The sequence below is a fragment of the Lathamus discolor genome, chromosome 7 (genome assembly GCF_037157495.1).
Source record: "Lathamus discolor isolate bLatDis1 chromosome 7, bLatDis1.hap1, whole genome shotgun sequence".
In the NCBI taxonomy this organism is placed as follows: domain Eukaryota; kingdom Metazoa; phylum Chordata; class Aves; order Psittaciformes; family Psittacidae; genus Lathamus; species Lathamus discolor.
The window spans coordinates 13,245,392-13,258,644 of record NC_088890.1 but is presented as its reverse complement, the minus strand read 5'-3'; the positions used below and the strand labels follow the sequence as shown (position 1 = coordinate 13,258,644).

General features: G+C 39.5%; 1 protein-coding gene across 2 annotated transcripts in view; it reads right to left on the bottom strand.

Annotated features, from left to right (window-relative positions):
- PDZRN3 (PDZ domain containing ring finger 3) overlaps window positions 1-13,253 on the bottom strand; it is a 143,187-nt gene that overhangs the window by 21,605 nt on the left and 108,329 nt on the right. Inside the window, exon 1 of one of the 2 annotated variants that reach the window (XM_065687848.1) lies at window positions 13,074-13,167. The exons of the other annotated variant lie outside the window; for it this stretch is intronic. Coding sequence (XP_065543920.1) covers window positions 13,074-13,142 — 69 coding nt within the window. The 5' untranslated portion in view covers window positions 13,143-13,167. Of the gene's footprint in view, window positions 1-13,073; window positions 13,168-13,253 lie in introns of those variants that run through there. 2 annotated transcript variants of the gene reach the window in all.

The window sequence follows — 13,253 nt, the reverse complement described above, 5'->3', positions numbered from 1 at the left end:
AATTATTCCCAGTGCTTAAAAGCCAATAAATACATCTGTATAGTTTCAATTGTTAAAAAAAAAAATCCCAGTGGCTCTATAATCACAGAATTCATTCCTAATGCTGTTCAGTTGTGCTCAGCAAAATTCTTCCTTAAAAATAGTTACATCTGAAATAACACAGGAAAAAAATATCCATGCAAATGAATGCTTCAGAAGAGTGCCAAAACCTACAAATATGCATAATTTCTTAGGAACATGCCATGTGACAGAGACAATGGGATCTTTCATGGCACAAAAGATGGATAAATTAACTTGTCTGAAATGTTGAAATGCTTAGTTTTGGATCTTCTTTGCATTGGAAATTTACTGAATATGGAGAAAGCTGTAGTTATCTGCAGTGTATGATGTTAAACTGAACTGAATGGACCTTGATGAAATTTGTGGTGGAGCCAGACAGGCTCAGCATCTGCATGAGACACAGAGATAAATACTCTGAATTAAGACCATACAGCAAATAAGGATGGGATGCTCAAGTTTTTTTTAAATATAAATTATGTAATGTTTATGAAATAGAATAGTATTTATAATATTTTAATTTATAGTATATACTATATATTATGTTCTTTTGCACAAAAGTAGGCTGCACAAAAGTAGGCTGCTGTAAAGGCAGCAAGAAATCTATACGTAAACACAGCATGATCCTGTCTGGGAGTTCAGGTTCTTCTGGAAGTTTTCTTTTAATACTTGGAATGAAAATAAGACAGTCCCTTGAGCTTGATGTCATGCTCACTAAAGTCATCGGGAGTTTTGCCTTTGCAATAACTTAGTTCAAGCACTGAGTGAAACATAGATTAATAAAAAAGCAAGATGTTATGAAGCTGAGTGTGCCATCAGTATTCAACTGGCATGGCCAACCTGTGATAATGTTAAAAAAAAAAGTAATCATAGCCAAATAAGGTAAAATTGCAAAGTAAAACTATATGCTGTATCTGGCCAAAAATGGAAGCAGCAGATGAACTTCACTGTCCAACCTTAAACACCAGGTGAAACTGCTGAACAACAACCCATGACAGTTAGGAGATGTGAAAGCAGTAAGTACAACATGACTATACCTTAAGACCAAGCATCTAAGAGCCATGAAAAAGGCTGGAAATGTTTTAGTGCTGTCTTGGAGATAAAATGATTAAAAATGTGCAGCAGGATCTTGCTGGGTGTAGTGTTGGTAAGACCCAAGTGCATTCTTGAGTCTCTGTTCAAATCTCTCTTGCATTGATAGCTACTTATTAAGTAGGTTGTTAGATACAATATATTATTAACCTGCATCATCTAATGTTGGATGCATATGTATTATAGAGTATACTATGCTAACACTACACATGGCCACTGGAGAGGGAGAAAGAACATATCGGTGGTGGGCAAATCAACAAGGAGAAAAGGAAGAAAACCAGGAACTGACGTCTTTTTAGGCTTGTGAAGAATTTGCACAACTGAGCTAGGAAGTGGCTTTCCAGATAATTTTATGGTGCTGAAAGAGTGTAAGGCATTGGATATACAACAGCTTCTCTCTGTCAGAGCTGTGTGAAATGCCTGGCATCCATCCTGTGGAAATCTATTAATTCTGGCTATATGTCACAGTGAAATTCCTTTTGTGAGCACAGACTTTCTCATGTTGTTTTAAACTGTATGTATGTGCTTTTACTTTTAACAAATTTTGTACTGGGAGGTTTGGGATCCTCCAGCAATCCCCAAGCCAACTGCCGCTGTTTAGATGCTAATTTCAGGCCAGATCCTCCTGAGGTCAAATTTGGCACAGGTTCCGGAGGCTGGGAGCCTTCCAGCCTTCACACAGAGAGGACAAGGCTGGTCCTGGGCAAGGCACAGATAGTTTGCAGCCACGGCTGAGACTACAGAACTGCGCTCTGTTCCTAGGAAACACACTCTTACTTTTGTCTGAGGCATGAGGAAAGTATTTTGATATGGTAGTACACGGTTGTGTAGGCTACATACATGTCGTTTTATCACTAGCTACTGTTTAATTATTTAGCAAAGTAAGCGATTTACATGTTTTACTTTTCTGGGTGGGTAGAGAAGCCTGATTGCCACTTTCTTGATGGCAGACATAAACTGTGGGCTTTCAGGTGTGTCAAAATGTGCCACTTGTTTACACAGACAAAATTTCCTGCTGGTTACCATCAGTTCTTATTTTCTGTTCCTTCTGATACAATGCTTACAGAAAACGTGGTGTCTGTTCTTTCTCTGTTCCTGCGCTAGCAGAATTTACACGCCTGGGTTATTTACACAAGAAAGGTGCTCCTTGAACTGACCTGGAGGGTGATATAAGGGCATCAGGACAGGGCTGTGCTAGAAAGCTTTGCAGAACCTACTGAGGCAGGATACTCAATGTAGGTGAGAAGTTCTGCATTTAAGCATGAGCAAACATCCTTTGCAATAGTACCGATGAAGTAACTCTGGCCACTCGTGGAAGTAGTGAACTGAAAGGTTGAGAAAGCCAGAAAATCTCTGTGCATGAAAAGTTTACGGTGTGTAGTTCTAATTATTTTGTACTTTATTTTTGCTTAAATAGCGTATAACATTGTTTGCTGGATGTTGGTAGTACACAACAGATACTAGAAAGGTTTTCAATACAAGAAAATTATTTTTCCATCCATCAAATTAGACTGATTTATATGGGTTTAATGTCATGAATGGTAAACATTTGTATGCATTGTACGGCTTGTTGGTTCTTCTGTGCTTCACAAACGTCACAGAGAAAAAAACTTTTTTGCTTAAGAATGAGTAAGCAGCTTTTCTTTGTAGAAATTCATGCAAATCCTTGGGAAGTGCACTATAAAAATGCTAGTTCTTTTAGACTACAGACGTCTGTGCTCCATTTAAACGCTCTTTATGGTCTGATTCACTTCTTTAGCAAGTTCTTAAGAAGTCTGCATATTAAGAAAAAGCAGCAGAACTTTAAAGATTTTTAAAGAAACTGGAGCAGCAAAAAGCCCATTTTCTAAACCCCCTCTTCCTCAGGAACTGGAGAAAGCAGGTTCAAAATACAGGTTAATTCTTCTTGCAGCCCCATCTAATCCCTCTTTTATTTCCCTCATATGGACAGTCTCTCTCTTTTCCAAAAACCAGAATTATACTGTTTAGTAATAGACTGTTTCCATGTGTGTGCATTTCCCTTCTGCCTTGTGAGCCATCCATGACAAAATAGTTAAGACCAAAGAAAAATTCTTTACTTTAAAGTACAGAATACATTTGTTCTCTAAACCTTTAACTTCCAAATGGAAAATCTTGGGAGAAAGACTCTTGAAATAAAGGAATATTTATTCTGCAAGTAATTAGCACATTTACGTATTAACAGGGCAACGCTAGCACTGTTTATAGCATACTAAGATGTGCCTGCTTTTGGTTGGAGTCTCAGGCTCCACCCCTATGTATCACAACTCAGAACCAGAGGGAATGAAAACAGATTTAGACTAACGCTGGGGACCGTGAGACCTTGTACTTTCTTTATAAGCAAAGTTTATTTGGAACCCTTTTTCTTAAATACGCATTCATCATGTTAAATGGCTTTCTATCAGGGCAGAAGTACTTCTCTATATTCTTTCAGCATTAAAAAAGTAATCTTTAGTGTTTCTGTTCATGGCTTAATAACCCTGGTCCATGTGAAAACCAGAAATTTACAGGCGCTCCCTTTTTAATGACTCTGCCATTTCAGTAGCATGACCCCGAGGGAGCCAATCAATTATATTTGTGAGTGAGGTACAAATGACAGCCATAACTAATCATGAATTACTAATGACCAGAATCAGCAAGTGCAATTACCCCCCTTCTCTCATTCTTCAGATTTATCCGTGTATAGCACTGTGCCTCCAGTCTGGCACCTTGGGCTTCTGCTGCTGGCACATTACATCAAAATGCTCTCGCCCTTCTCCTATGTACTCTTCCCAAAAGGCAAAACCTACATCTGTGTAGTCGCCTAGTAAGCAAATTACAGTATTGGTATGAAGGAGAACTTCTAAAATAGCTGCGTTTCTCTATGTTTATGTTTACTAGAATACACAATGATAGTAAATAGCATAAAAAGATTAATCTGTTCAGTTGAGGGTGTAATGTTACGTGGATTTAAGCTACATTGGAGTAACATAAGAAACCAATTATTTGCATGACTCAGGCCAAAGTCCCTGTAGCCCTTTCTCCAACAGTGGCTTGCAGAGGGTGCTTTGAAAATGGGGTAAGATGTATTTAGAGGGAGTTTTCTCCTGCCATGCTTTTTTAGCACCTACTGCTCAAATAGTTGATAGCCTGGAACTGTTTAACACCATACCTCAATTATAAACAGAGTAGTTCAAGTTGGTGTATAGACCAGGCCTTGAAGTAATACTACTGTTATTTTAGTAGCATATCAGTCTATGCAAACAGAGAACAAAGTGTCTCCTCTGGAAAGCCTGCTCCAAGCAAAGAGACACAAAGTGTATTGTACAGATGAGAAAACGAAACACATTCCAAGTTAGTCATCTACCCAAGGTCACATGAGAGCACACCACAACTGAAATCTGGACACTGATCCGCAAGACACTATGTTTCAGACCATTCCAATTCATGACATTACCATTTCAGCACTGTTGCTCATCATTTGTAGCTTTTAAGTCCATCCTCCCACTCCCTGCCTTATGCCACAAATGTCTCAGTGATGTAAGACAGGGAAAGAGCAATTGTGGGTAGCTCTGAAGATAATCTGAGTTGAAGAGGGTTATTTAAGTTGGTGCCAAGAAAAGATGGAAAAATCACCCAGTGCTGTTATCTGGCAACCAGGCAGCAGTGACAGATGCAAGTGGGTTTGTCAGTAAGAGGGCCTGCTGCTTCAGTAGCTACCTGGTATCTGCAGAGTAGGCTTTGTCATCTTGGGCCATCCACTTCCTGAAGCAGAGCTGTGGTTTTGGCTGAAGAAAACTAACCTCAGAAGGTGTTGCGCAGGTAGGAGTCCCACCACCTCCTCACTTTATCCTTCCAGTCCATCCTGCCTGGCCATGGCATAACATTTCATAGTGTCCTATTGATAGAAACACCTTCATTCTCCTTTTCTTGGCTAAAATTGCTGACAGTTAGGCAGATGCTGTCAGGTCAGACACTTTACTCACTGTAAATGCACATGATCCAGGAAAATTATGCATAAATCAAATGTAGTTTTAGCCTGACCATAAAATTATTCTTTCTGTGAAGCAGAACACTTATTTCTCAAGGGTTCCCAAGGAGTCTGATGGTAGCGTTTGAGAAATAGAGTGCTACTGAATGCAGCTAAGGGGGTGTCTCAGTGTAAAGCCAGTGGACAATGTGTTCAATCACCTACAACATGTCCATATCCAGAATTCTTGATACGAGTAAGAAAGCACTGCCACGATGTTTAACCATTTGTCTTTTAGATGGTGGCCTCTGCCTTTTTTCCTGAAGATACGATGTGTTAATAGGAAGGCTTCCTTCAATAGTCACTGTCTAAAGTACTGAATATTGTAGTGGTGTTTAAAGTTCATGTGTATTTTATATTATTTATTCTGTCAAATCCCGAACTCATACTGAGCTTGGGAGGGCTGGCTGGACCTGTCTACATTTACTCACTGAGTTTCCAAAAGGAACAATCCCTATGTATGTATAAATGAAAAGTTGTCCCGTCCTAGTGAAAATGAAACCTGACCTTTTGTTTCATTATTAATGAACACACCAAAACACATTTATTAAATCTGCACTTTTTCATTACTCCATATGTTTCCTTTTTCCCAGCCCATGTCTGACATGTGACAGTAAAGCACAGCGTGATTGTCCCTAGTGCCTTCTCCCTTGTGACTTCCTGCCACCTGCTTCATAGCGTTAAACAGATGTGTAAGTGTAAAGCATTACAAAACTCATCTTTTCAATCATTTATCACCTAAAAAAAAATCCAAATAAATCTGTGCTTTGGTTAAGCATTTTATCTGCTCAACATAAAGAAGAAAGGCACCGTAGATTTTAGGAAGATTATGTAGCAATAAAATATTCCACATGCACAGCATGTCAGATTACCCATTTATATCACGGGTGACCATTAGGCATTTTATTTCATATCACATCTTGTTTATTTTCCTTTAGTGGCCAAAATATTCCTCTAACATGCAACAGGATTTCTCTGGAAGATACTTTTTTGACAGAGGCATTGCATTATTCATCATCAAGTGAAGAGGAAAATTTCAATTGCCAGTTTCTGGTAAATGTCTAATTAAGAAAGGGGACTTCTGAGCTACAGACAGGCGCCACAATCATTAAAGGGCAGTTTTCTGAAGATTATGAGTCTCCAGTCTGTCAAGCAGAGTTTTTCTTCAGCTGAACTAATTCAGCAGTAGAAAACCTTGTCTAGAACAAAGCCCTTGGAATTAACATCTTGTTTAAGCAAACACATGCCTACTTTGAAGTAAGTGTGATAGGTTCATAACTGTTATTGAGGTCAAGTTTAATGGTAGTGAAGTAACAGAATATAACTTCAACACTACTCTTAATTTCAGCTGCAGCACAGATTGTACATACAGAGTATCTGAAACCATACAGTGTATTTCAAGCAGACCAGTTTACTATAATTGGCACAACCAGTCCAGTTTTAACATGGAAAACTACTGATATGTAGACCAACTAATTCTCTGGCTGCCTAATTAAATTTGAGGGTGTGAAAAACATATGTACAGAGGCAATTATTTTGGTTTCCCAAATCTTACAGTTTTGATTAGAATTTTTTTGAGCTGCACACTTATTTTGTCAAGCTTCATTTTAGCCCTGATTTAGGATCACATCACTGCTCAGTAGATTTAAGTCTAGTTAGACTACATCCTTACATCAGGCTTTCTTAATGACTGATTATTTTAGTCTAATTTTTGCAGATCTAAACATGTGAATAGAATTCTAATGGTGAAGGGACCTGAATCAATGATCATCTCAGTGCAACTGGTTTGTGTGCAAGTTCTGTTGAAGGAATAGCCTTCCTTGCAAGTGATGCTGCTGGAAGTTGCCAATGAAATATAGTGTCAGTTAGTTCCTCATCACTACCATCTTCTCATTAGAACAGTAATTTGTATGCTGACCTTGGTGCTTTATAACCTTGGCTGTGTCGTATCTTAGTCTAGTTTAAAATACAAATCCAGCTTGCCCACTATTGTTTTTACCCACAGTCATTTGTAATTGTCTCAGAGATGTGCCAGGCCGACAGCATGTGAACGGGGCTTTCAAGTTACTAAAACACTAAAAGGTCACTACAACTGTTTATTTATATATGAACTTTAGTATTTGTGGAAGTTGCCAGCTCAACAACCATGGAGGCAGAAATCTTCTGACCTTGGCTCATCTGAAGCAAGGGCAGTGGCAACATGAGCTTGTTTCCTGCCAGCGTTTCTATCCTTATTCTGGAGGGACGGCCTGGAGGAAGGAGTTAGTCTCCATACTCACTGATCACATGATTTCTCAGCTGGAGGTGCCAGTTTTGATGGGTATTTTTTATGGTATATTCCCACCATGAGAACTGGATGAACTCCCACCATTCTGACTCCTAGGTAACAGCATTTTGAGCAATATTTGTGCAGTTTTGGTCATCTGTGATTTAAAATTCTATGTTCTGATCCTTGAAAATACCAAGTGTCCATTTAGGAAATGATTTCACACCTCCCAGACTGTGTGTGAACATGTGCTTAGTGGGAAACAGGTACTGAGAAAGTTTCCTAAGCTGAGATCTGAATCGTTTTAGTTTACAAACTCAGAAGTGCTCTCAGATGGTTCATTCTTCTGTAAGTTTCCTTCAATAAAAATTACTTTTTGGTCCTCCAGGAATTGGCCTTCAAAGGGAAAAGCCCTTATTTCTGTTATTGTTTGTACAGGAGCTGATGACATTGTGAAAAGTGAACTGGTCTAAAACACCCTCCCAATTTTCTGGTTTTCTTTCTTCCCCCTTCTCCGTCTATTTTCCTAATCTTTAAAATCTTCTGAAGAAATTTTCCATTTAAGTAGAACCCCAAAATCTAATAGCATATCATTACTTCATTTCATATGCTGCATGCAACTGGGAAGCAAACCTCAGGATACATCTAAGATATTATGTGCATCATGTTGCTGCCACAAGCACGCTTATTGTCAGTGACATTGTTCTGCATCAAGATTTCAAGCTGCCTCAGTCCCCTTTGTATCTAATACAAAGCACTGATATGCACAGCCACAATAGACTTTAATGACGAGGTGTCTTAATTTGGTTTTTATGATGTGATTAAAGGTACAATAAGGTATGTGTTCAACAAGAGGGAAGACCATTGTTCTGCATCATTAAGCTCGCAGCAGCCCAAAAAGAAATTGTAGGCAATGTGCCAAAGCCCTTAATGAAGAGGATCTCTTTGAATTATCTATGGATGAGGAAGGGATAAAGCCTGAGCCCTGGTATATTTGATCCTCTTTGTGCTCTCTGTTATGAGGACTTACAGAGCCAGACGTACTGGACCTTCTGGAATTGTAATTTATTGAAGCATTAATTTCCCAGCCACGCTAAAGCTCTTGGACTAATAGAGAAAGTGCAGTTATGTCCTATTATTGATTCTTGCAAGTGTTTTTGGAATTCCCACATCTCAGAGTCACGAACTTATACAAAATAAGGCTAAGGAGATTTAGTTGTAACAATGCTCGGTATTTCCTGAAACCAAGTTATGCAAATTTTGTCTAACTCAGACTTTAATAAAAGCTTCTTCTAGCTTTCTCAGAAATGGCAATGTCATCTTATCACCTGATATTAGGGTTACATGGATGATACCAAATAAAACCATCATAAGAGGTCTTTGTTCTCACTAGCATATATTGCAACTTTTGTCTTTTATATTCTGCTATTTTACATGACAATGATTCTTCATTTCCCTCACCATTAAATTTTAAGTGATGGCTTTTATGTGCAGGTTACATTAGGATGCATTTTTATAGTTCCAGTGACATTTAATTATCTGGATGTAGTCCACAAGGTATAGGATTCCCTCCCTCCTATCTTGTGAAACAGAGAAATCAAAATAGCACCCTGCTAAAATAATTTTATGCAATAATTTATATTCTGGAATAATCGGGGATTATAGTCTTAAATAATTCAGGTTCTACTATGTTAGAAATCCCAGCTTTATAAGATTACATGTACCTCTCACTTCTGTGGAAGCTGGGGGTATTCCAACCATGTTTCCCAAAGGACTTCCCTGCTTAAAGTTAATCATAAGTGCTGTGGCCTGTGCTCCACACATTGTTGAAACAAGGCTGCAGCACTTTGCAGGTTCATTTCTAAATCCAACCTAATGTCAGGGGATCTGCACCTGCAGCCAGCACTGGATAGTTCAGTCAGCTCAGATATCAGTGAAACTGTTCCTGTGACTGATTTTTAAGGATGTGTATTTAAAGAATGTTGTCCTGCATCTGTTGAGAGATGTCAGTAACTTGCAAAGGTTCTCTGCCACCTTCATTTCTCAATAACAATTGTGCAAGCTTCCTAAACAATCAAAACATTCGTAAGTTGTTGTTGTCTGAGTTTGTTCTGGTTGTTGCACTTCTGAATGTGATTCACAATCCTTAAACCCACACTGAATGAAAACTTGGTGACCTTGCGGGATAAGTAACTACTACCACAGCCACTGCCTGATCTGAACAGAGCATTCGCAGAAGCGACACTGGGCACCAGGTCTGCTGCTGTAGACAGCATCCGAAACTAGTTGTCAGTACCGCATAAAGTCTGAGAAACCTGATTACCTATCTCCAAAATTCTTCCCACCATCACATGCATAGGAGCTTAGCAAGTGGAAGTGAGCCATTATAAATAGAAATGACAGTAGACATATCTTCCTATTTGCTTTCACAAGTTTTTTTTCTTCCACAAAGCGTGAGTGTCCTTTGGGTGAGCGAGCAAAGATGAGATCAGAACTATGCCTTTAAAATTTAATCACTTCCCTACCAGCGTAACATACAAACCACATATTTTATTCACTTTGTTGTCAGTGACATCAGTATCTGGGATGAGATGCAGGGGGTGACACTGCGAGGACACAGGATTTCTTTCACTCCACTGAGCAATCCCCTCTGCCGGTGAGCGCTGAACACAGCAGCGCAGGGAAATGCCAACCAGCTCGACACCCCTGTGACTGCCCGTCATTGTCACTTACTCTAAACCACCTCAGGAGTGGCAAGGTGGTAGAGTACAGCTGGAAGGAGCTCGGCAGCTTCTGTGTATCATCTGAAGTGTTCATACAGAGAACCCACTTCACGTTTGCAGAGGTTATCATAAGCTATCTATGATTATTTCAAGAGAGAGCTGTAGGAGTGTGATCCTAAACACCTGGCCATTGCTATGCATGATTCCATCACACTGTTTGGTCCAAATCGTACTTCAGATGTGACAGAGTGAGAAATTTCAGAAACAGACAGAAGGAAAAAGCAGAAACAGGAAACAACATTTCTGTAATAGAGGATAATGTGTTATCACATTTTTAGAACACTTATCAGATGCTCAATGAGTAAGTTGATATATAAAGATCTGTAGAACTGTTTTACTTTGCTGTCAAATCTAACTTTTTTTTAGCTGGCATGTCTACAAGGTGGAAAAACTACAACTAGTCATAAACTTACATTGACAAGAATAGACACTTAAAGACCACACTGAGCTCTGAATGAGTGCCTTGCCCAGAAAGAAGTGTCTGTATGTGCTCATAAACAGATACAATCCATTCTTTGCACATCTTCCCTAACTTGTTCAAAGAGTGTGTGACCAAGCCATGATCTTTGTTAAGAAATTTTCCCTAATGCACACTGGAGAAATTAACAACAGAGTCCTGTTTTGTGATGGAAAGTTTTGTAAAAAGTCTGATGTATAACAGCATATATTTAAATAACTGCATATTCTGCAAGTGGGAATGGGAAGGTACATCATAAAAACATAATCATTCTCATACACTTATCAATAAGGCAATCTCCCTTTCACTGCCACTTGTGTAAGCACTTTTTGGTATTCTGTTTTCCCTGTCATTAACAGTGGTCACAAGCCCAAAAGAGAATATTTGTTTCTAGAAATGAAATCTAATTCTTTACCTGACAAACTTCATACAGTAACTTGTACTGTTCCTCTTGCTTCTGCAGAGTGCACAGGCTGCATCCCATGTTTAAGTAAGTGGCAGAAATAATCTTCCTTATTCACCAGAGCAGCCACAGCGATCTCTGTTAGCAAGCATGCATGCAGGTATCCCTGAGAACCCAGGTGAGCGGGCTGGACCGCAGCGCTTCCCGGTGGTCTCACACAGGCTGCTGCAGAGCGACTGTGCTCTCTCCTTTCGTGCTCTCCCTCCGTCCTTCCCTGCCAGCACACAGCACTCCCTCTGCCGCTCTGCCGGCTGCCGCACTGTGCTCCAGTGCGCGCACTATATACTGCTACTCATGCATATTAATCAGCTCTCATTGACTATTCATAACAGACAGTGATACAGAAGCTATAATTGCCAGCTATGACAGCTGAAATTTCTCTAATTAACAGGCAAGTGCTTCAGTAGCTGGCATAATAAAAGACACTAACAATTTTGTAAACCATTTTGTAGCAATTACAAATAAACATGACTACGTTTTACTACAGTCCCTCAGGATAATTCTTAACATATTTAAGCAGGCTGCGAGTACAGTTTAAATGTAAGTCACAATGAAATGAATGTAATGGTACGAAACTCAGTGGTGGCTGTGGCAAAGTTGAATATGCTTAGTAGCATTTATTTTCTCTCCTACTGTGGTGCCATCTGAGAGCCTCAGTTTTACAGCAGGAGATGTCTGAACAAGGCATTTAGCAAGCAGAGAAAGGGCATCTCTGTCCCTGAAAGCCTATGCGCAGCCTTAGGACCTGCTACAAAGCAGAAGAGATCTATGTGAATGTATATGAATTCAGGGAAAAAAAGAAAAGGAGTGCCTTGGATTAATATTTATAATTTTCTTTAATATTTATACAAGTGAAAAATGGGCATCTCTGCTACTGACTCTCATTGTATTTGAAGAGCATAACTAATAGCTTCACATATAATTTGTTACATTAAAAATATGAACTTTACCAGATTATAAAAAGATATGCCATAAAATAAGTATGGCATTTATAAGTATGCAGTATGTGAGTGCCTAGATCCACACTGAACCTGTGCCATAGATGCAAAGGATAAAACATCAGTGAACTGCCCAGTAAACTAGAAAAGTACTCATAAGTCATAGTCTTTATGGATATTTTCCAGTCTGTAGGAAACACTGCCTTGTGTTATGAGTTTGGATTGACCATGTGTTCTCCAACAGTTCAAGCATTCAGAAGGTATGCATTTTTACAATCCTTATTTCAATTCGTTCTGCTACAAAGAAGAGCAGACAATAGAACAGCTAGGAATGAGACCAAAAGTACAGTTCTAATGCAGGCGTTGCATGGCAGAGGCCCTGGATCTCGTGCTGTTCTTATCTAACTGGTTTCTACCTATTTGCTTAGTGAGTTTCTGTGGATGACAATGGAAATGTTGTGCAAGGATTATCTGCGGCTTTTATGTCCAGACTCTGTACATAGGTATCTTGCTGTAGGTATCTTGTAGGATACCCAGCTATTGCTATGCTTGTAGCGACTCACAGTTTGCATTAAAATGGTCAGCTCCTGAAACGCGGTTCATGCCGACCATATGTGTTAGTACTAAGCCTCAGTAAACAGACACCATGACAAGAAGAGGTCCCTTAACTCTGAGCCTGTGTTCTGGTAGCAAAATCCACCTACCTACAGGAAAAGAAAGAAACAAGACCTCTTCAAATCCCTGCCAAACATCTGAAAGCAGGTAGGGACTCTATCCCTGTGTGTGACTGGGATATTTCCCTGGCGAGATCACCGCTGCAGTGGTGGTAGAACTTGCTAAGTTAGAGCAAGACAGAGGTAGCCTGAACCTTACTCTTGGCCCTGTAAGCTGAAGAATGATTCAGGCTACCCTGGTTAGAATCACAGAATACCAGGTTGGAAGGTCCAATGTTTCTTAGCAAAGCTTATCTCAGATAGAGCAACGACATACCATGGGCTTCTCCAAAGGTGGTTGAAAGCCAGTGGCTGTGGATCCTGAGCAACTCGAAAGTTCTTGCATGAGGGAACTGGTGTTCCCCAAGAGCAGAAAAGATGATGATGATAACTGAATTAAGAAAAAAAAGAAGACCCTAGTGAAATAGTAGGAAAATCTATGTCTTTGATTAGCTAG